We start from the raw sequence: 20843 nt of genomic DNA on the forward strand, positions 1-20843 counted from the left end.
GAAAGAAAGGTCCAATATATCAAAAAATTCCACTTTTCCACTTTTGTGGAATCAAAGAACTGAAATTAAAGTGAATGTCTGTTAATAGGGGAATGACTGAACAAATTGCGAAATATTGACATATATGTAATAGTAGCATGCATTAAAAATGTCAAAGAAGAGGAACTGGGCAAAACACAGAAGATGGGAAGTGGTACAGAGTGAAATAAGTTGCATCAGAATAGCAGTATCTATCTACAGTGACAATAGTGTCTTCATCTACATTGCCTCATTAAATCATGGTGCTAGTTGGTTTTGCTGTTTAGAGTCAAGCTCTTTTGCTTGCTAGTTTAACTAATGGGGAGTATATTTAGAAGTCATTATGATTTAAAAACAAAAGACATCAATAAACCATTTTTAACAGTAAATAAAACAAAACTTTCAGAAAATCAAAGACTTGTAGAAATTTAAAAACAGATTTTTTGAGATAAATTTTAACATTTACCCCAAAAAAGGTCAATTAAGAGGTCTACAATGAACTAATCTGAATTCAAAAAGAATTTAAATCAAAACCAAGAATAGAGAATTTATCAAATCTTATAGCTCTAAAATATATAATTTTTTTTTTTTAGGTTTTTGCAAGGCAAACGGGGTTAAGTGGCTTGCCCAAGGCCACACAGATAGGTAATTATGTGTCTGAGGCCATATTTGAACTCAGGTACTCCTGACTCCAGGGCTGGTGCTTTATCCACTGTGCCACCTAGCTGCCCCTAAATATATATTTCTTAAAGAAACTAATTAAAATTACTATTCCCAGGTATATGCCAGCGAAACTGAAAATATATAAAATGAGTATGTATAAAAAGATAAACCCTCCATATTAGACAATACAAGCAGTGTTTGCTCAATCTCAGAAGTAGATATTAAACTAGCCATAAATGAACTTCCAAACAAAGCAAAAACAGAGTTCTAATTCAATTTATAATTAAATTTCATCAGTCATTTAAAGAAAAGTTCACCCCTCTGCTACATGAAGTATTCACAAAATTAAAGAAAGAGAATACTTTACCAAACCATTCCCATGAGATGAATATGGTCCTAAGGCCCAAATTAGTAAGATTTAGAGAATGAATACCAGAGCAGCATCAGTAATGGTTATTGACTAAAAAGTTACTTACTGGGACCAGATTGGATTTAAATACCAGGAATATGGGAATAATTCAAAATTAGAAAAACAATAAATACAAACAAATCACGTTATTAGCAAAAATAACAAGCATATATTAATAGATGCAGGGGGGAAATCCTTAAAATGTAGCACTTAACTCATTTTAGAGGTAAAAGGTGGGAGGTAGAATTGACAAGGAGTAACAGTAACAAAAGTGGAGTTCCAAAACAGTGTTCACTAAACTAGAAAACTTAAAAAATTCTTAGAAGAATTCCTGTTTGGGGCAACTAGGAGGCACAGTGGATAGAGCACCAGCCCTGGAGTCAGGAGGACCTGAGTTCAAATTTGACATTTAATTATTACCTAGCTGAGTGACCTTGGGCAAATCCCTTAACCCTATTGCCTTGCTGCCACCCCCCCCCCCCAAAAAAAGAATCCTTCTTTGACTTAAAAAATAAACTACTGGAAAAACTGTAAACCTGGAAGCAGTTGGCCTTATACCACAGCCTTATATGATATCTCACAATAAATTCTAAATTGATATATATGAAGTTAATATAGATCATATTAATATTAAACTTAATGTGGAATAGGAGTAGATCAGTATACTTTTGAAAGCTATGAGTAGGAAATGTTAATTAAACAAGGAAAATTGGCAAAGGTGGGAAATGGCAAATGGGGGCGGTCAGTTTGTGGGAAGATAGGCACAGTCATAAAACTCATCCTTCTACAAGATGAAATCCACCCAACCCTCAGATCATATCCCATCTTGGCTGCATGACTTCCTCATGCTCCTGACCATGTAGCCTCCTCCTTCCCCACCCTCTAGATATCTTTTTAAGCTCAGATTGTGAGCCCCTTGAAGGCAAGGACTGTCTTGTGCCTTCAGCTGTATCCCTAGCTCTTAGCACTGGGCCTGGCCACTTAATAAATATTTATTAACTGACCTTGAAAGTAGTGTAACTAAAATCCAGAGAAAAGAAATGTCAAGAAAGAGAGACTGGTAGACAGTGTCAGAAGCATCGCAGAGGTCAAAGGTCGTTAGACATGGCTTGAAAAGAACAGAGATCATTAGTAACTTTGGAGAAAGCAGTTTTGATGGAATGAAGAGGTTGGAAGTTAGAATGAGACAACTGGTATAGATGGTTTTTTGGGAAAGGGGGTAGCAATATAGGCAAGAGAGGCAAGGATGGAATGGTCCAGTGAGGGGTTTCTGAGGATAAGGGTTACGTGGGCAGGTAATAGGGAAGTAGCCAGGAGGCTAGGAAAGTTTGAAGATTAATAAAAAGTAAAGATGAAACCCAAGAGGGCAAGCCAGAAATATAAATTCTCTTCAGAATAATTACAAATATAGGAACTATTTATGTTGTAAGCTACTACTACAGAATGTATGGAAATATAACTTAAGTTTCTGCTATAGAACAAAACATTCAGAGCAGTATTCTTTACAGTAGCAAAACAATTGGAAATAAAGGGGGTGCTCCTCACCCCCTTGAGATTTAATGAATGGCTGTACTGCGTGTGTTGTGACGGAATATAACAGACGATGAAATGATGAATATTGGGAATTGAAAGAAATGGGAGATGTATGGGACAATGCATCAAAGTGATTCAGGGCGAGGAAGCAACATTAAAGAATGACCTGCAGGGTCACTACAGTAATGGAAATGAAAACCACCCAGAAAGGCAGCTGATCTTGAGTCATTAAAATGACTGGTGTTCGTTTTGAAGAATACTAGAAATGCTCCAGGTCCTTCCTCCTTGTACTATACCCAGAGTGGTAGAGCAGCGGGGCCATGGCCCAGCCGTTGCTTCCCAGGTTATCTAGGCTTGTTTTCTTAATGAAAGACTCTGTGTATGAAGGAAAGAAAGGACGTGTTTTAGTCATTTGGTTGTGTTTAACTCTTTCTGGCCCTGTTTGGGGTTTTCTTGGCAAAAATACTAGAGTGATTTATCATGAGAAAACTGAGGCAAACAGGGTGAAATGATTTGCCTAGGGTAACATAGCTAGTAAGTGTCTGGGGCCATATTTGAGTCTTTCTGACTCCAGGCCTGGCGCTGTGTCCACTGCACTGTAGGGAAATGACTAATATAAAAGGCATAGCTTTTAAGATGGCAGAAATGAAAGAGGTGAGGAACAAAATGAGAGGACAGGAAAGGTCCTGTTAGAAAAGCTGGAGGGGCCAGAGACTCAGCGACTGAAGCTGAGGTGGTGAGGCCTGTCATGTGTTGGAGCAGCCATCAGAGCATGGTGTTGAGAAAGAACACCCCCTTCCAAGGCAGCTGTGACTGCTCTGGCACCACCCTTGTCTCAGACCTGAGCAGGCGGCAGGGTTAGGAATGAAGGCCTGGGCACTGGGGCTTGCCCCCTGTACGCCGCCCTCTGATTGGCTGCTAGAGGGCAGAACCAGGGGCTTCATGGGGTCTGGGACTTCCTCCCTCTTTTTTTAACCTTTGTTTTGTGTGGAGGGCAAGGATTTAAGGAATTTTACACCCGCCTGCCCCCCCCCCCCCCAGGTTTTCCCACTCTGCTTTTGTACTCTCAGCAGTTGTCCCAGGGCTGGGGTCTTGTAGCAGCTGCCAGCACTCTGGAGGCCTTTTTCCTGCACATCCTTGTGGCGGAGGCTCTGGCCCTGCCCCTGCCCTTAAGCTGGCTGTGGTCTTGCCCACCCCAACTGGGTCCCAGACATCTTCATTCCAACCTTGGCCTCAAGTGGTCTTCAGGGAAGTGACCTTGGCCTTGGAGACAGGAGAGTGAAGTCAGACATGTTCACAGGGACCAGTGAGGACGTCTCTTAAGGTCATAACCAGATAACCAGAATCTTTAACTTGAAGTCAGAGCTGAGAGCTCTCAGGAGTAGGGGAGTAGCTCCCCACTTCTCCAGTGGCTGGTGCAGGCCCTTTTGGGGACCTGGAGAGCCTGGGCCTAGCTGAACATCTGGCTTTTCCTCTTCCAGCCATGGATTTCCCGCAACACAGCCAGCTGGTCCTGGAGCAGTTAAATCAGCAGCGGCAGCTGGGGCTGCTGTGTGACTGCACCTTTGTGGTGGACGGCATCAACTTTAAGGCCCACAAGGCTGTGCTGGCGGCCTGCAGCGAGTACTTCAAGATGCTCTTTGTGGACCAGAAGGATGTGGTGCACCTGGACATCAGTAACGCGGCAGGTACTGGGCTACACTGGGTCCAGCTCTGTACGGGAATAGGAAGCTGCTCTGCAGCCCAAGGGCAGAGGGTGCCCAGGGCCTCTTGAGGCCTTCTGCAACCCTCAGCTGCCTAGCTCTGGTGGGGGGGTAGATGAGGGGATGTGGGGAATGCAGCAGACCTAAACTCAGAGGTCCTTGGGTGTTCTTCATGATGTCTGGGCCCAGAGCCTGCATCTTGTAGGCACCACTGGCTGCCCCAGTGTCCCAGAACCAGTCATTTCCTTGCTCTCTGGGCTCTCCTCTGTCAAAAGACAGGGGCCAGCTCAGTGCTCTTGAATGCCCTGCTAGTGCCAGGTCCCAGACTGGAAAATACAGTAGTGAAGCACCATGAGCCTGGCTGCCCCTTGTGTCCTAGCCAGTCTAGGCAGCAGCCAGGCCCCATATCAGCCCTGAAACCCAACCCTCCAGGGCAGGAGGACTAGCCATTAGACCCAGGGCCTCTCCCACCCTGTAACCTCCTGTCCTAATATTGATGACTTTTGATGCTCCTGTAAGCTCAGTCTTCTGTCTTCCAAGCTCTTGGCCTGGCCAAGGGATTGAGGAAGCTGGGCCGAAGCCTCTAATCCAGTTGAAGAAGCAGTTCTTGGGTATCTGATCTTTCGGTTCTAGAGCACTCTGCCAGCTTCTCAGGGAGATCGATCCTCTAGGGGAAACAGCTCCTGCCCTCAGGGAGTCTACCAGAGCCAGGCCAGCCCTGTGGTGGGGGTTGGGGGGAGGTCGCTTTGGGATGAGCCTGTGGATGATGCTGAGAGGGAGGAGGGGGTGGGAAGAGAGTGGGCAGTTGACTTGGGAAGCCTTGATTTCAAGTCCTGCCTCTGATACACCCAGAACTCTTGGTCACTATAGGACTCTTAGTTGCAGAGCAAGCACTAATTCTGCATTACTGAGGTTCCCTAGTAGCAGGAAGAACTGGGTTCAAAACTCACTTCAGACACTCATTACCTGGGCAGCCTGAGCAAGGCAGGTGACCTCTCTGAGCTTCCCATATCTCATTCTCTACTTGACAAGTCATTTTGAGGATCAGATTTCATATCAAATATATATAAAGTGCTTTGAACACCTTAAAGGGCTGTATCTGTGAGAGTTCATCATTGTTATTCTTGTGATGTCCCAAATATCCTGTAGCAGTGGAAAAAGAAATCATGTGGGAGAGGGAGGGAGAGGTAGGCTGGTACCTGTCAGAGGGCATTGAATGCCAGGCCAAGGGTATCTGAACGTCTCTTAGATGGTGAAGTGATGTGGCCAAGTCTCCATGAGAAGGGTTGTGAGGCCGGTACTGGAGAGAAGAGTGTGCCAGGACTGGTGGGCCTCAGTGTTGTGCCTGCCTGAGGAGGCGCAGGGGGCAGAGAGAGGAAGGGAAGACTGGGAAGGGTGGAGGAGAGATGAAGTCAGTGGAGTTTGGTCACTGAGGAGAGACAAGGGGGAGGAAGCATTTGCAATAACCCTAACATTTTGAACACAGGGGACTAGATAAACTACGAAGTCTCTCACAGAAATGATAAAATCCAAAGGAGGAAGAGAGGGAATGGTCTCCAATTAGAACCTGCTGAGTCTCCATGCCTGCATTGGAGGTGGTGGCTAGAAAAGAGGTCTGGGCCAGGGTGAACTCAGCTGATTGATCACCCCCAGAGATGAGTCTGGAGACCAAGAGCACTGAGAGCCCCCCGGCCTGGCTGCCCTTCAAGCTCAGCCTCCTCTCCAGGCAGGCTCTGAAGCAGGGATCTCCACACCTCTCCATTTTTTTCCCTCCTTCACCTTGTCAGCTTGTCTCCGGTCCTAGTCTAAGACCCCCAGGGAAGACAGATGGAGAGGCCTAGTCCACAGCCTGACCCCACATCCCTGTCTCCCAGGTCTGGGGCAGGTGCTGGAGTTCATGTACACGGCCAAGCTGAGCCTGAACCCCGAGAACGTGGAGGATGTGCTGGCTGTGGCGGGCTTCCTCCAGATGCAGGACATTGTCAGCGCCTGCAATGCCCTCAAATCCCTTCCTACAGCGACCTCCAGCTCCTCAGAGAAGCAAGATGTGCCTGAGACCGAGGGTAAGCCTACACAAGCTCTGACAGTGGTACCTGGCTTCTAATCCTTCCTTGCACAGGCCAATCCCTGGGCCTCAGTGCGTCACAGAGGTGCTCGTCTGATTCATTGAGTTGCTGTGGAATAAGGGGCAGAAAGAGACTGGAAAGTAGGAAATGGTGTCTGTGGGCAAGACACCCAGCCCTGGGAACCTTCGTGTCCTCATTTAGGAAAAGCCTGGTTTAGATGTCCCCAATTCCTTCATTAGTGAAAAGGATTGCTAGTCCCCCAGCCTCCCCCATCTGCCCCTCCTGGCTCGGGTATTTCATCGATGACTGCCTCTGTCTCCTTGAAAGGAGAAGCAGGCTGTGTGATGTGTTGCTGAGGCTGGCAGGAGCAGGGGGCCCTCTCCTCGGGGTGGGTGGGAGAACAGGCATATGCTACCTCTGTCCCCAGGAGACGATAAGAAAGCTGATGCAGAGAAGAAGGCTGCTGCCGCCACCCTCAGCGAGCTGGATCGGGTGGAACGTGGCCCTCTCGAGAGACCCGGCGGGGAAGCAAATGGCGAGTCAGAGGCCCCAGCCGAGAGCAGAGCGGACGGGCTCGGTGAGTGGAACGGAAGGCTGGGCCGTGGGGAGCCCCCAGTGACTCCTGCTGTGGGTGGCTTCATTGAAAAGAGTGTGGGTGCTACTGTTTCTTGACCTCCCAACAGCCCCTCCCCTAGGGCAAGAACTTGCCCTTAATTAAGGCTTCTCTGAGATGGACAAACATCCCAGGTGTGAAGGATGACTCCCTGCGTACTCCTTCGTGTTCCTTATGATCAGGTGCGGAGGGGAGAAAGGAAGCCCAAGCTGAGGAGCCACCACTTCCAGAAACCAGCCCCAGCCCTGTGGGGACACCCCTTGAGGTACTCCTGTCAGAGAGATCACAGCAAGGTAGAGACTAGCCGTTCCTTCCCACCTCACCATCTGCTCCTCCTAGGATCTCCCCACTGTACCCCCACGGGCTCAGGACACATCTCCTTCTCTCTGAGAATGCAAACACCTGTTAAAGCCCCTCTTTGGGCAAGGCTGAGCTCAGCCCTATGGAGAGGGTCCCAGGCCACCGGTCCTTGAAAAGACAGAAGCACAAGGGAGGGAGCTGGGCCAAGGGCTGAGTCTGGAGGAGGGGGTCGGTGAAGGCTTCATGAAGGAGGTGGATCTGGAAGAGAGAAGACTGAGATGGAACCTGGGGCTGAAGGAGTAATTAGCAAGGACCAGAGAGAAAAGGGGCAAACACAGGGTCCCCCATGGATGAATGGGCCTGGGCAGGCTCCCGGCTCCTCCTGATGGACTTGGCTGAGAATGGACACTGCACGTTTTATTGAATTGAGTTATTGGCTCTTGCTCCTGACACCTGACTGCCTGGTCCCATCCTTCTGTGCAACCCTTCCCAGGAGGCTGTCTCTGCTTCTTGCTCTCCTCTCCCCAACTCTAACCCTCCTTTCACACACAGTCTCACACACATACACACTCACATTCATACTTATACAAATAGATATTATTTCACAGTTGTCTCCATTTTATTTATTTTTGTTTAGCATAAAGTGACTCTTGTCAGAGACGACCTTTCAAATCTATCAACTGTAGTTTTGTAAAAAGATAGTCCATGAAACTGTAAACCTTTTAAGGGGTAAAATGTTCATGTTCTCTTTGAGGCGGTAGCAGTGTAATTGTTCCAGGTCCTCATCTTAACCTTTTTTTCCCTTTTCTCCATTTCCCATCATTCTCACTTTTCAGAGGAAGACCCAGAGACCCAGGGAAGTGAAACCATTCACCCAAATGGCCCAGCAGGTCAGTGGCCAGGTGGAATTGCATCTCTGCTCTTATCCATTGTACTAAGAAGCCCCCAGCCTCTCCCTCCTGTGCTTTCTTGTCCCATGCATAGGTACTGCCTGGCCCCCCTGCCTCACACTAATCTTGTTCCAGCCACCGCCCCCCCCCAACCCCACTTCCAAATTCCTAAGCGCCTTAGCATTCTGAAGGCAGGGCCTCTTATATTTTGACTCTCTAAAGAGAACATGATCTATCAGCACCTTAAACAGTGATCAGCACAGTACTGGACACGTGGTGGGTGAGTTGTAAATCTTTGTTGGTTGACCCTTCCCCAGGAAATTCTCCCCTTCTTTGAGAAGCCCCTTGTTGCCAGTCCTAAAAGTAGTGACATTTTTGGGTGAGACATCCCAGAGAAACAGACCCCCAGTCTCCAGCTCACTCTTTGTCCCATTCTGTCCCTTTGTCTGGTTTTCAGTTAGTTTGGCCTTTCAGTGTCCCCTCAGACAGCCCCCACCCAAGTGTCTCCTAGAGTTCCTCCAAAGCTGACTTCATTGCAGAAATGGAGGCTGAGCCAGGAAGGGAGGATGAGGAACAGGAAGACAAAAGCCCAGAAGGAGCAGCCTTAAGGGAGATCAGTCCAGGTGAAGAGACCGAGCCACGACTGGAGAATGGCGAGCCTCCCGAGGAGAATGAGGAGTCTGGAGGCACAGACTCCGGGCAGGAGACTGTGGGAGAGGCTCGGGTCCTACGCTCGGGCACCTACAGCGACCGGACCGAGTCGAAGGCCTACGGCTCTGTCATACACAAGTGTGAGGTAGCTCTTCCCTCCAGCCCCTCCCTCTGCCTCCTTCCCCGGAGCTGCCTTTTGTCCCCTCACCCCAAGCTCTGCCATCCCTGCAGGATTGTGGGAAGGAGTTTACTCACACAGGAAACTTCAAGAGGCACATCCGCATCCACACTGGAGAGAAGCCCTTCTCCTGCCGAGAGTGTAACAAGGCTTTTTCTGACCCTGCCGCCTGCAAGGCCCATGAGAAAACACACAGGTACAAGCCCCTGGCCAAGGCTGATAACCCAGCTCTCCTCAAGATATGGAAGTTGAGTTAGGAGGGGACCTTCCTCGGGGCCATCTAGTCTCCCCTTCTTTGGTGTCTCTTCTGAGGGGTTCTTCTCTCTTTAGCCCTGCCTTCCTACCCCCATTCTCACCCTGTTCCAGTGCCACCTCCCTCACCTCGCCCCCTCACCCCACCCCCACCCCCAGGAGTGGGCTTCCCTCCTGGCCCCAGTGGGGCCAGCCCTCCTGTGGAGAGCTGGTTGGTCCAGGGTTTGGGAGGGCTGAGAGCAATACTTGCTCACCTCGCCACCCCCTCCCCAGCCCCCTGAAACCCTATGGCTGTGAGGAGTGTGGCAAGAGCTATCGGCTCATCAGCCTGCTCAACCTGCATAAGAAGCGCCACACGGGCGAGGCCAGGTACCGCTGTGACGATTGTGGAAAACTCTTCACCACCTCGGGCAACCTGAAGCGCCATCAGCTGGTGCACAGCGGCGAGAAGCCCTACCAGTGTGACTACTGTGGCCGTTCCTTCTCTGACCCCACCTCCAAGATGCGGCACCTGGAGACCCATGACACCGACAAGGAGCACAAGTGTCCCCACTGCGACAAGAAGTTCAACCAGGTGAGCTCCCAGCACAGCTACTTGTGAGGGTTTCCAAAGGTTCTAGTCCTTTGTGGTCCCATGAATTTTATGCACTTAAAAACCTTTTTCTGAAGAAGGGGTGTGGAGATTTCCCCAGACAGAAAAGGGGCTTGTAAAAAGACCCCAGCCCTGTTCTGATGCTGTCTCATGTGTACAAATGGGACACAAGGAAAATGAATCTAGTATGGCCCAAACTAGTAAGGTCCAGAGGGATCACTGGATTAAGGTTTGGTGACTCAGAAATGGCAATGGATGGGAAGACATGGTTTTGCCAGGCGGTGGGGGGGGGGGGCAGAACTGACTTGGAGGTGACTTTCAGTCACCTCTTCCGCTCTGGAGCCAGGGCCGGGGGGCAGTTCCCAGGGGTAGCTCTTGACCCAAAACTGGAGCAGCAGAAAGAGTCTGACTCCAAGGATGGCCTCAGGATGGCCTCTGGACGGCCGGACTGGGCGGGGAGCTCTCTTCTGAGGGGCTTCCCCCACCCTCTCCCAAGTACAGGTGGGCAACCTGAAAGCACATCTAAAGATCCATATTGCGGATGGACCCCTGAAGTGCAGGGAGTGTGGCAAGCAATTCACCACCTCAGGTAGAGCCCCCTACCCATCCCCCCAGCCCTGGATCCCTTTTCCAGCCCCTCCCTTTCAGCCCCTCCCTGTGCTGCCCAGCTCCTCCCCCTCCCACTTCTTCCAGGAAACCTGAAGCGGCACCTTCGAATCCACAGCGGGGAGAAGCCTTATGTCTGCGTCCACTGTCAGAGGCAGTTTGCAGACCCAGGTGCACTGCAGAGACACGTCCGCATCCACACAGGTGAGCAGGCATCCTGGGCTGAGCTGGGCTTGGGGACAGTTCCAGTCTCAGGCTCCCCTTTCACATCCTGTCCTCCTCCAGGAGAGAAGCCATGCCAGTGCCTCATCTGTGGAAAGGCTTTCACTCAGGCCAGCTCCCTCATCGCCCATGTGCGCCAACACACCGGCGAGAAGCCCTATGTCTGTGAGCGCTGTGGCAAAAGGTAAGGGACCACCTTCCCAGCACCCTTTTCCCCAGCTCCCCTGGCTCCCAAGTGCCACTGGGTGAAGCCTAGGTCATGCTTCCAGCATCCATGCATCCAACCTGGACCCATTCTGCTATTCCTCAAGGCTCTTTGCCAGCTGCTGGGGTGGAGTAATAAGCCTTGAATTGGAGGCAGAGGGTCGGCTACCCCTTCCCTTGAGGGCTTAGCTGGATTCTTCTGAATCCCCGGGAGCTGCGGGTGGGATCCCAAGCATGGGACTCGTCCTCACCCCGTTTGTCTCCTTGTCCCTTCCCTGCAGGTTTGTCCAGTCTAGCCAGCTGGCCAACCACATCCGCCACCACGATAACATCCGCCCGCACAAGTGCAGTGTCTGCAGCAAGGCCTTTGTCAATGTGGGGGACCTGTCCAAGCACATCATTATCCACACGGGTGGGTCCCGAGCAGAGCATGGGGGGGGGGGTGGAGAGACCAGGACAGAACACCCACTGCCCCAGGAATCCCTGGCAGGCGAGCTCATCCCAAGCAACCTAACCTCTGGAGCCAGCCAGAGCTCGGGCTAGGTCGGCTTCCAACACCCTTCACTGCAGGGCCTCATTTTCCTTCTCTATGAAACAAGTCAGACCCAAGCATCTAAAAGGCCCTTCTGGCTCAAAACTGCATGATCCAGATACCTGTGCAGCACTCTTCTCCACTGTGTCACACTGTCTTTACATATGATCGTGTCCGTCCTAGGTCATTCTGGGAGGAAGGGTTCTCGAGCTCCTCCTGCAAGGGGGTACTGCAGGTCTGTTGGGGTCCGTGTGTGGGGAGGAGACCTTTTTCCTCTCCCTCATCCACTCTGTAGTCCTGCTTCCTTTAAGAAGTGTGATCCTGGATTCCAGCTGAGCCTCTGGCTCCAGGCTGACACCCCCACCCCCACCCCCATAGTGCCCTTTTTGAGATGTGCTATGTGCATGGGAGGGAAGTCAAAAAGTCTCCCCCCATCCCTCTCCCCTCTGGTAATTTTTCATTGCCTAGAGAAGATCGTGCGCTAACAGGTGGCTCACGAGGAAGAAGCACCCCACTACCAATGGCAGCCCCAGGACAGGATCCCTTCCTCTTCAGATGAAGTTGTGGTCATGGGGTTGGCTGGGCTGTGACCACACTGTCTTCCCTCTCCTTACCCAGGAGAAAAACCCTTCCTCTGTGACAAGTGCGGACGTGGTTTCAACCGTGTGGACAACCTTCGCTCCCACGTGAAGACAGTTCACCAGGGCAAGGCAGGCATCAAGATCGTAGAGCCGGACGAGGGTGATGAGGTCAACATTGTCACTGTTGCCTCAGATGACATGGTCACCCTGGCCACGGAGGCTCTGGCCGCCACGGCCGTCACTCAGCTCACAGGTGGGGGGAGGGAGGAGGAGAGCACTGGGGGTGGGTCCTGGGATGGAGGCGGCCCATGCAGGGGGTGGAGATGGCTTCTCTCAGCACCACCCCTGTCCTCCCCCCCCACCCCACAGTGGTGCCTGTTGGGGCCGCAGTGACGGCGGATGAGACAGAAGCCCTCAAAGCGGAGATCACCAAAGCCGTGAAGCAGGTGCAGGAAGCAGGTGAGGAAGATGTGATTAGAAAGACATCAGCTGAGGGGGGGGGCAAAGGGGGGGGTGCTGTTTGTGGAGCCTTCCAGGAACTGTCCTTGGCAGGGAGTCATAGCATAGAAAGGAGCCTCAGAGGGAGAGTCTGTGGTTCCAGAGCTGGAAGAGGCCTCAGCCTCACCTAGTCTGGCTCATATTCAAATGGGAATAGCTTGTCCGGTGTTCCCACAAGTGGTCATCCAATTCCATCTGAACCTGCTGCCTGCTGAGGCAGCCACTTGCACAACAGAGAAATCTTATTGTCAGTTTGTTCAGTGTGTGCACTCTTAGTGACATGGATTGCTATAGCTGGAAAGGTCATTAGAGGTCATCTGGTCCATCCTCATTTTACAGATGAGGAAACTGAGGTCCAGAGAAGTCAAGGGACTTGCTCAAGGTCTCACAGCTAGTCATTGGCAGAGCTGGGACTCAAACTCAGGTCTCCATACTCCAGCCCACTGCTCCTTCCACCATACCACACTGCCTCCCAACCCCCTCGTTTTACAGATGAAGAGACTGAGGCCAGAGAAGTTGTGACCAGCTCAAGGTCACACAGGTAGTACACTTTATCCATGGCTTCGGTGAAGGCATAGAGGGCATGTTTATATCAGCTGTGTAGATAGAAGGAAACAAAGACACTGGCCACAGATGCAGCAAAACTTTGGTCTTGGTACTTACTTAGTTGGTGAACCAGCCTGCATCGGAGATTTAACACCTAGGAAAGGCCCAGGTTGTGCTGTTGGACATGCAGAGGAGTGGCAGGTGTGGCCTGTGTGGAAAAGACCCAGGGATGTTTGTGCCCTTGGCTCATGGTTCTGTTAGGATGGGGAAGCCAAAGAAATCAGCTGCTTAGGCTCTCGTAAGAGAAACTCAGTGTCTGTTCAGGAATAGGTGAACGATGGCCCCCCGTCCTAGGACCTCCCCAGAGAATGGGGCTCTGCTATGGGGGCTTCTATGTGCTAGCATGTGCACAGAAAGGTCTATAATAGGGAAAAGAGTGGCGCCATGCAAATGAGCATCAGTGGAAAGAAGCAGGGGAAAAAGGAGACATGGTTTCCACCTCCACCTGTTTGAAGGGTTATCCTGTGACAAACTGTTCTCCTCAGCCTCAGGAGGATTTAGATAGAATGTGTGCAGAAGGCTGAGAAGTAGATGTAAGGAAAAACTGTCCAAAACTGGAATGAGCTTGCCTTGGAAGGTAGTAAGTCTCCCTGACCCTGGGGGTCTTCATGCAGAAGCCGGATGACCACTTAGTGGGGATGTTGCAGAGTATCCCTTTTCAGGTACAGCTTGGACTAGGAGCTTCCTGGGATTCCTTCCAGCTCCAAGATTCTGTCTAGTGAGGCAGGGTCCCTCACACCTTCCAGGACCAGAGTTTTCCAGGCAGGCCAATGAGCCAATCCCTTCCCCCAGGGCTGGGTGGCGGTGCTTGCAGTTCCATGTTAGGTCTCTCTCATACAACATGGCTTCTCTATTGGTTCTCTGGCAGACCCAAACACCCAGATTCTCTATGCCTGTGATTCATGTGGCGAGAAGTTCCTGGATGCCAACAGCTTAGCCCAGCATGTCCGGATCCACACGGCCCAGGCCCTGGTCATGTTTCAAGCAGACACAGACTTCTACCAGCAGTATGGTCCAGGCAGCACATGGCAGGCAGAGCAAGTGCTGCAGGCTGGGGAACTGCTGTTTCGTCCCCGGGAAGGGGCTGAGGGCCAGTCTGCCCTGGCAGAGCCCCCTCCACCCACTGTGGCCGAATGAAGGGAGTGGAGTTGAGGGTGGGGAGGGCCACAGCAGACCCCGCCCCCCTTAACTCTTTATTTAAAGACGGACAAAGCACCATGGATCCCTAGAGAGAATAAATCGGATTATTTTCTAAAGCTCCAGAGTTGCTGTGGACCTGGGCAGGGATGGGAGGGGTGTTGAGGGTAAAGTCCTAGTACCATTGGCAGCAGCCATCAAGAACTGGCAAGTGAGGGGCATCTGTGGGCCAGGCACTACAAAGCTGGGAGAGATCATGTATTGCTGTTTGGTGGGAGGCCCTGCTGCAGCAGAAATGGGGCCACCCATGAGAAGAAGCAGGGATTCCCCCCCAGGCACTTGGAGGATGGGCCTTTATGAGTTGACCTGGGACAACATGGCCCCCGTGGAACCTGGAGACCTGGCACTCATGGAGAGTTCTCCTTCTCATTTGTATTCACACTGTCCAGGACTTTATGAAAAGTCAGAGGAGGGAGAGTACCTCCTCTCCAAGTTGGAGTCTCACCCCTGAGCTGAACTGTGGGATCAGAAGGCATTGAACCCGATTCTTCCTCTAGGCCTGGGCTGTCCAGGTATCCAGGAGTTGTGTGGGACTTCAGAGGTCATCAAGCCCAACCTATGCCAGTCCACACAGTCATCTGGCCTCTCCTGGGAGACAAACCACTAAGGAATAGCGTCATCAGCACCTGAAGAATATACAGTTTACAAATCACTTTTTTTATATTATCACCACAACCCTGAAAGGAAGATGCTGGGATTGAGGAAAGAGGCAAGAGTAGTTGAGTGATATCCAGGGTCCTACAAGCTAGAAGAACCTGGGGCAAGATTGGAACTTGGATCTTCCTGAGCAGAGGAGGTCCCACTCTACTCCTACTTTGGGACAGCTGTTATTGTTAGGAACCTGATTTTCCTTTAAAGAGCCCCAATGTGCCTCTTCCTTCCATGCCCACTGCTCCTCACTGCAGAATGAGTCTAATCCCTTGTTCGCCACAGTGAGAGCTCTGGGCATGCTCCCCTAGCCTTCATGCCCTTGAGAGGAGCTTCCACCTTGGGTTGGACTCTGGCTCATCAAAATCATCCCAAAGTTGTGATGCTCAGAACTAAGCAAAAGTCATCTGGCTGGGCAGAGTGCCAGTGAGGTTTCTCTACCCTCTCTGGTCTTGGGCACTGTCACTTCACGAAGCCCAAGCTGACACATGCTTTTGGGGTGATCATGTTACATTCAGTGACTTTCATTGAGCTAATACTTAACCCAGTCTTTCCCCACTCAACCTCTTCTCCCAAGATGAACTATATTCTGGGCACACCTTCCCCAGTATGTATGTAAAAGTTGGGTTTTTTGAGACCCAAGGGTAGGACTTACTCACATGGCCTATCATCAAAGATGTTTTTGCTTACTGTCAGTATCTTAACTAAATTTCCCAACTGTGTCAGACAAATTTAATAAGCATTGTAGCATGCTTTTAATCCAAGTCGTTCATAATGAATTAAATTGTAACTAGTACACAGTTGAGCACATCTCTGGGGCACTCCAGAGTCCACCATGTGGACATGGAACCATCCACTACTTTGGGGGGTTCTGTCTTAACTGTTTATTGCCCATCCCAGCTTATCTTCTCCATGAGAAGAGCACCGGAGACCATTAGATGCTTTGCTAAGATCTAGCTAAGTTATAGCTACATTTCCCTAATCTAGTCAAGAAGAGAAATGAGGGTGCTCTTACTGGGCCTTCAATAAGCTGTCTCCACCCTTTAATCTCCCTCCTTCCTTCAGCTGTCTTCCTTGGCATGACCATTGAAGCTCTCCCCACTCTTTCCCCCACGCACCAGCTTAACATCTTCTTTCAATGGTAATGCACAGAACTAAGCAATAAATTCCAGACGATCCCTTCCAAGGTCAGGAACCCTTCCTTAAATCCTAGAATCAGTAACATGATCGGTGACTGAAATTCAAATTCACTGGCTTGTAGTTGGCACTTCCTTCTTGCTCTTGAAAAATGGGATTGTTGCCTTTTCTGTCTCCCAGTGTTGTCCCATCCTTAACAAGGCTTGGTGACTGAAGTCACTCATACTCATGTGACAGCAACTTCCTAAGTCCATGTGATAACAGTGGGATCCATAGCACTGAACTACACCCCACCTAGCCATCTTACCAGTCTAGGGCTTCGATTCACATCTCAATTCCCTCCTTTAAGAATAAAAAAAACTGCAAATGCAGTTCGTCTAGCTCCTCTTCCCATCCTTTCCATCAGACAGAAACCATTCTCTGCTCTAATTTCATCTGTGAAACTGGGTAGAGTAGCAACTAACTACCTGGAGGGCAGCATGTTTGCATCCCACACAGTAGGCATGAGGGTAAGACACTGTTTTCTCTGGCAAGACCTTATTCTTATATCCCAAGTTCCAGGCTTTAGAAAGTTTCTGTAATCACTGTCTCTCCTCTCATGGTGGCTGCCATGCACCCATGGACCCAGGAGGCAGCTCTTTTAAACCCTCTCACTGCCCTTTAGTCTTGATCTAAGATGGCACCAGTTGCCAAACTGGACAGCATCCTTGTTAGCTGGAGTAGACACAGATGACTTCCTAGATGACAACACATGGAAAGCTTACCGTCCCCCATCCGACACACTTGCACCACAGTAACCCAAGAGGCTGCCCTGTTTCCATCCCTGATGCCGAAAGAGGATAGCCAAGCCCAAGGGAAGCTCCAATAAAGATGTAATTGGTCCCAAATCTGGGCGGCAGATTCTAGTTTGGTAGGGCTGATCTCCCAAGAGAGGATTTGGAGATCTCCCTCACAAATTGATGCCTAATTTCAGGGGTTGGAGAGATGAAAACAAGTAAACAAAGCTTGCTTAAAATTTGCAAGATCCTTTTGGTGGTAGTTTATTCCAAGTATCAAAATTATAAGTGCCTTCAGTACTCGAGAACCAATCGGGCCGTCTGCGGAGTTTTACAAATATTTACACTACAAAACAAACAAGGTCCAACGTCCAACTTGATCTGTGATAAAAATTTTCTTTTGTACAAGATAAAATGACTCGCAAGAAGGGATTGAGCATCAAATGGTCAGAAGACATCAGGGGTTAAGAAATTTAAATTTCTCCTGTGTACAAATGGTGGATGGAGTAGCAGGAGGAACCTACAAAATCCATGTCTACCCTCCCCGGCTCCCCAAGATTGACAATCACATTCAAGCTCAACATGTTTTGTATTTTTTAATAAAGTTTGTAATCCAATGGACACACAAAACAAAACTGCGCTGAGAAAAAACAGTTCCATAAATTAATAAGTGTTAGAGGAGGGGATAGGGAATAAAAAGTCTCTTTGTACAAGTGTATATAACACTCCCACATCGCGGGGTGGTGGTGGGGAGGAGGAGGGGCTGGGGAGGAAGGGCCACAGAGAGGGTCTGGGAGAATGGAGGGAGGGAAGGGTGAGCCATGTTTAAATGAAGCGCACTTACAAATGAGTGACGATACAAAGTCTGAGTATGAAAATAAGATTTTCTCTGAAAACACATTTTTGGCACAGATTAAAAAAAAATGTATGTCAGGGGATTTGATTTTTTTTAAAGTCAGTATTATATATATTTATATATATTATATATATATATATTTATATATACACACACCCACTGAGTTCTGCATATCCCACCAGGAAGGAAAACCCAAGGTTTCCCCATTGCTGTTTTTTCCCCAATGTAAACTGTACATCCCAGATGAATTAAAGATGGTGGCAGCGGGAAAGTTGATTAAGAAGGATGACGGGGGTCCAGAAGAGAAGAGGAACTAGGGGTAGGGAAAGGGGGCAAAAACAATCCAATGAAATGTTCCTTGACCCCTAGATTTCTGCAGAAGTTCCCAAGTCCTGCATTTTGAGTCCGCGATGCGTGTTAATGTACATCAAGACATCCAGAACGTCACAGCATGTCTTCAACTGTGCAAAAGTCCAAGTCACTAATTTAGTGCAAAGGCAGTTCAGGTTTTTTTTTCTTTTTCTGTTTGTTTAAAAAAAATTTTTTTCTGTAACCCCCCCGGGGCCCCAGGCCTTGATCTGCCTGCTGAGTGCATCATTGTCCGTAAGCTAAAGCATCATGTAAACATACAAGGTAGCAGCACCACACCCAGCGACACAGTCTGATCTCGGCCATGGAGGGCGGGAGGCTGGGCATCTGGCAGCAATTGCTTCACACTCTGCTTCTGTATCAACCTCTTCTTCCTCTTGTCTAACTTGGTGGTGGTGGTTGGTTTTGTTTTGTGTTTTGTTTTTTGCTGCAGGGCCTTGGAAAGAATAAACCAACTCGGACAGCAGTCTGTCAGTGGCTCACACAGAGGCAATGATGATCATGAGGTGGGGGGAGATGTTGGAGATGCTGGCGAGGAGGTCGGGGGCCAGGCGGGAGAGATGTCTCTCAGAAAACTCACAGGGAGGGAAGATCTGTAGGACATAAGCAGGCTGGAGAAAAGATGAGCAGAAGGAATGTTAAGTGAGACCTCTCTCTGGCTGATACCTTCCCAACACAATTAAATTGGTTTTCTCCAGCAAAAAAACCATTTTCTTCATATGCCCAGACTCAATCCACTGACAGGCTCAAAAAGCTCCATCCCAAGGGGAGAGGGAGAAAAGGGGTAAGACAGAGACCAGTGTGGCCAGGTTGCTGCCGCTGACCCACCCCCAAGCTGAGGAGAAGGGCAAGGGATGGTCCCCGGGTCTCCTCAATCTGCATCCACAACTCTCAAATCTAAGGGCACCTTTTGGTCCTTTCTCCAGCTTCCCATGACCCTTGTCATTGAGTTCTACGACTATTTTCCTTCATTGGTGGCAAAGTTGGAGCTCCTCCTGCTGTCCCATCACCCCCTCCCTCCCAAAGAATACTTCACTATAAATTTGGCCTTAGCTTAATTGTTCAGTAAGAACAAATTTTTGAGGGGAAAAGGAGAGTCCTTAAATTGTGAAATCACTTCCAAAAAGCACTCAGGGCTTCCTCAAGTTGGGGTGTCAATGACCACCATCTGAGCACACCCATTCTCATTCTTGCCATCTCATGAAGGTTTTTCAACTGCTCCAGCTATCTGTGGGAGGGGCACACTGACCTGATTTGAGCCCAGGTTGGCGACATTAATGATGCCCGCAGCCTGCTTGGTCTGCAGATAGGTGATGAAGGCAGCCTTAAGGGACTCGGTCTGATTCACAACATCCTCCTGGTCTCGACCACAGGGCAAGGCCAACAGCAGGCAGTAATCGGTCTCCACCTAGGGTCAGAAAGTCTGGGTGGTCAGTCAGCCCCCAACTACTCTCCGAAAGAAGTCCCATCAATGAACCCAAAGCGGGAGGCAGCCAGTCCTCAGGCACCCACCTAGGCTAGGAGTAAACTACAGCCCAGTCTTCTTGCCTCATAGAACTAGGAGCATCTCTAAAGGCAGGACAACTGCCAAGGCCTGGCCAATGAGCCAACAACTGAGGAGTCAATCCTGCCCCAGGGGCAGAATTAGGGTCTGGAAATAACCAGCCAACACAGCCATACCAGGGGCCTCTAAGGAAGGTTTAAAGGAGCTTTCCCTTAACAAGCTAGGGAACCACCAAGATGCTAGACCCTCATCTGAAACACAAAGGACCAGCCCAGCGACAAAATGTTCCCTTTCATTTGGTAGCCCCCAGGACTGGGGATAGGTGGAGGCCTCAGAGAAGGCTGAAGCCACTTTGGCAAAACTTACCATCATCCTCCGAGCAACCCCTTCCAGCTGGGAGGCCTCCAGACGCATCCTCTGGGCGATCCTCAGAGGGGGTCCCACCTCTGAAGTGGGGAGAGACCGATGGGCCAGGACGTTGTTGCCAGAAACAAAATGGAGCTGCACGGCTGCAGTGTCATTCTTTAGAGCCAAAAGGCCCTGCCACACGATTGGGTACTTCTACAGGAGAAGGGAAAGGGAAGTGAGCACCACAGAAAGGGAAGGGAGAAGCCAAGACTGGGCCTGGTGCAGCCAAGAGGTGCTGCCCCCCACCACCAGTCTCCAGGCTCCCCCACACTCACCTTCAGAAGTTGGACCATATCAACAGGTCTCTGGGAAACAGGCTGAGGAGATAACTCTTGCTTGATGACAGGCTGGGACTCTGAACGTGACAGTCCTGGTGTGGCGCCAGGGCCAGAGGTGGTAGTTATCAAGAGGGGCTGCTTCTGCATCGCCTGGGGGGTGTGAGGGGATGGCAGATCTGTCTTGATGGAAACGGCCACAGGAGATGGATAGGAAGTCTGACTGGCCTCTGCCTGCGCCCGCTGAATGTGAAGATGGGAGTCCAGCTGACTTGAGTGTCTATTTCCAACCGTGTGGAGGGTCTGCTCAGGGGCTCCTGTCTGCGTGGCTTTCACATCCTGGGAAACCTGAGGAGTTTTGCTTCTCACAGGCTGGCTAGGATGAGTGTGTTCCCCTTCTGTTGGGACCTAGGGATGAAAAAGTGGGATGGGAAGAGGAAAAAAACATCAGAATCCATTTCATTTACCACCAATTTCCCTCCACCAGTTTCCCAAATGGTCCTATGAAGAAAACTGAGCAAAGATCAAAGAAGCTCTGGAGGTTTCTTCTCCTAAG

General features: G+C 50.0%; 2 protein-coding genes across 7 annotated transcripts in view; one reads left to right on the plus strand and one right to left on the minus strand.

Moving 5' to 3' along the window:
• Positions 1 to 17623, plus strand: part of ZBTB17 (zinc finger and BTB domain containing 17) — a 53058-nt gene extending 35435 nt beyond the window's left edge. For 2 of the 3 annotated variants that reach the window (XM_074218357.1, XM_074218356.1), the window contains 15 exons: positions 4105 to 4311; positions 6201 to 6389; positions 6820 to 6969; positions 7188 to 7298; positions 8142 to 8195; positions 8735 to 8991; positions 9078 to 9220; positions 9550 to 9850; positions 10370 to 10457; positions 10562 to 10678; positions 10760 to 10880; positions 11182 to 11312; positions 12051 to 12266; positions 12383 to 12472; positions 13986 to 17623. In XM_074218357.1, coding sequence (XP_074074458.1) covers positions 4107 to 4311; positions 6201 to 6389; positions 6820 to 6969; positions 7188 to 7298; positions 8142 to 8195; positions 8735 to 8991; positions 9078 to 9220; positions 9550 to 9850; positions 10370 to 10457; positions 10562 to 10678; positions 10760 to 10880; positions 11182 to 11312; positions 12051 to 12266; positions 12383 to 12472; positions 13986 to 14254 — 2442 coding nt within the window. In that variant the 5' untranslated portion in view covers positions 4105 to 4106 and the 3' untranslated portion in view covers positions 14255 to 17623. Of the gene's footprint in view, positions 1 to 4104; positions 4312 to 6200; positions 6390 to 6819; positions 6970 to 7187; positions 7299 to 8141; positions 8196 to 8734; positions 8992 to 9077; positions 9221 to 9549; positions 9851 to 10369; positions 10458 to 10561; positions 10679 to 10759; positions 10881 to 11181; positions 11313 to 12050; positions 12267 to 12382; positions 12473 to 12850; positions 13053 to 13985 lie in introns of all 3 variants that reach the window. The other variant, XR_012474575.1, reaches the window with a different exon arrangement.
• A 115-nt stretch (positions 17624 to 17738) lies between these two features.
• Positions 17739 to 20843, minus strand: part of SPEN (spen family transcriptional repressor) — a 104863-nt gene continuing 101758 nt past the window's right edge. For all 4 annotated transcript variants that reach the window (XM_074218355.1, XM_074218354.1, XM_074218353.1 and 1 more), the window contains 4 exons: positions 20288 to 20695; positions 19971 to 20165; positions 19350 to 19508; positions 17739 to 18711 (listed from right to left, as the gene is read on the minus strand). In XM_074218355.1, coding sequence (XP_074074456.1) covers positions 18580 to 18711; positions 19350 to 19508; positions 19971 to 20165; positions 20288 to 20695 — 894 coding nt within the window. In that variant the 3' untranslated portion in view covers positions 17739 to 18579. The remainder of the gene's footprint in view (positions 18712 to 19349; positions 19509 to 19970; positions 20166 to 20287; positions 20696 to 20843) is intronic.

The sequence above is a fragment of the Macrotis lagotis genome, chromosome 1 (assembly GCF_037893015.1).
Source record: "Macrotis lagotis isolate mMagLag1 chromosome 1, bilby.v1.9.chrom.fasta, whole genome shotgun sequence".
Lineage (NCBI taxonomy): Eukaryota > Metazoa > Chordata > Mammalia > Peramelemorphia > Peramelidae > Macrotis > Macrotis lagotis.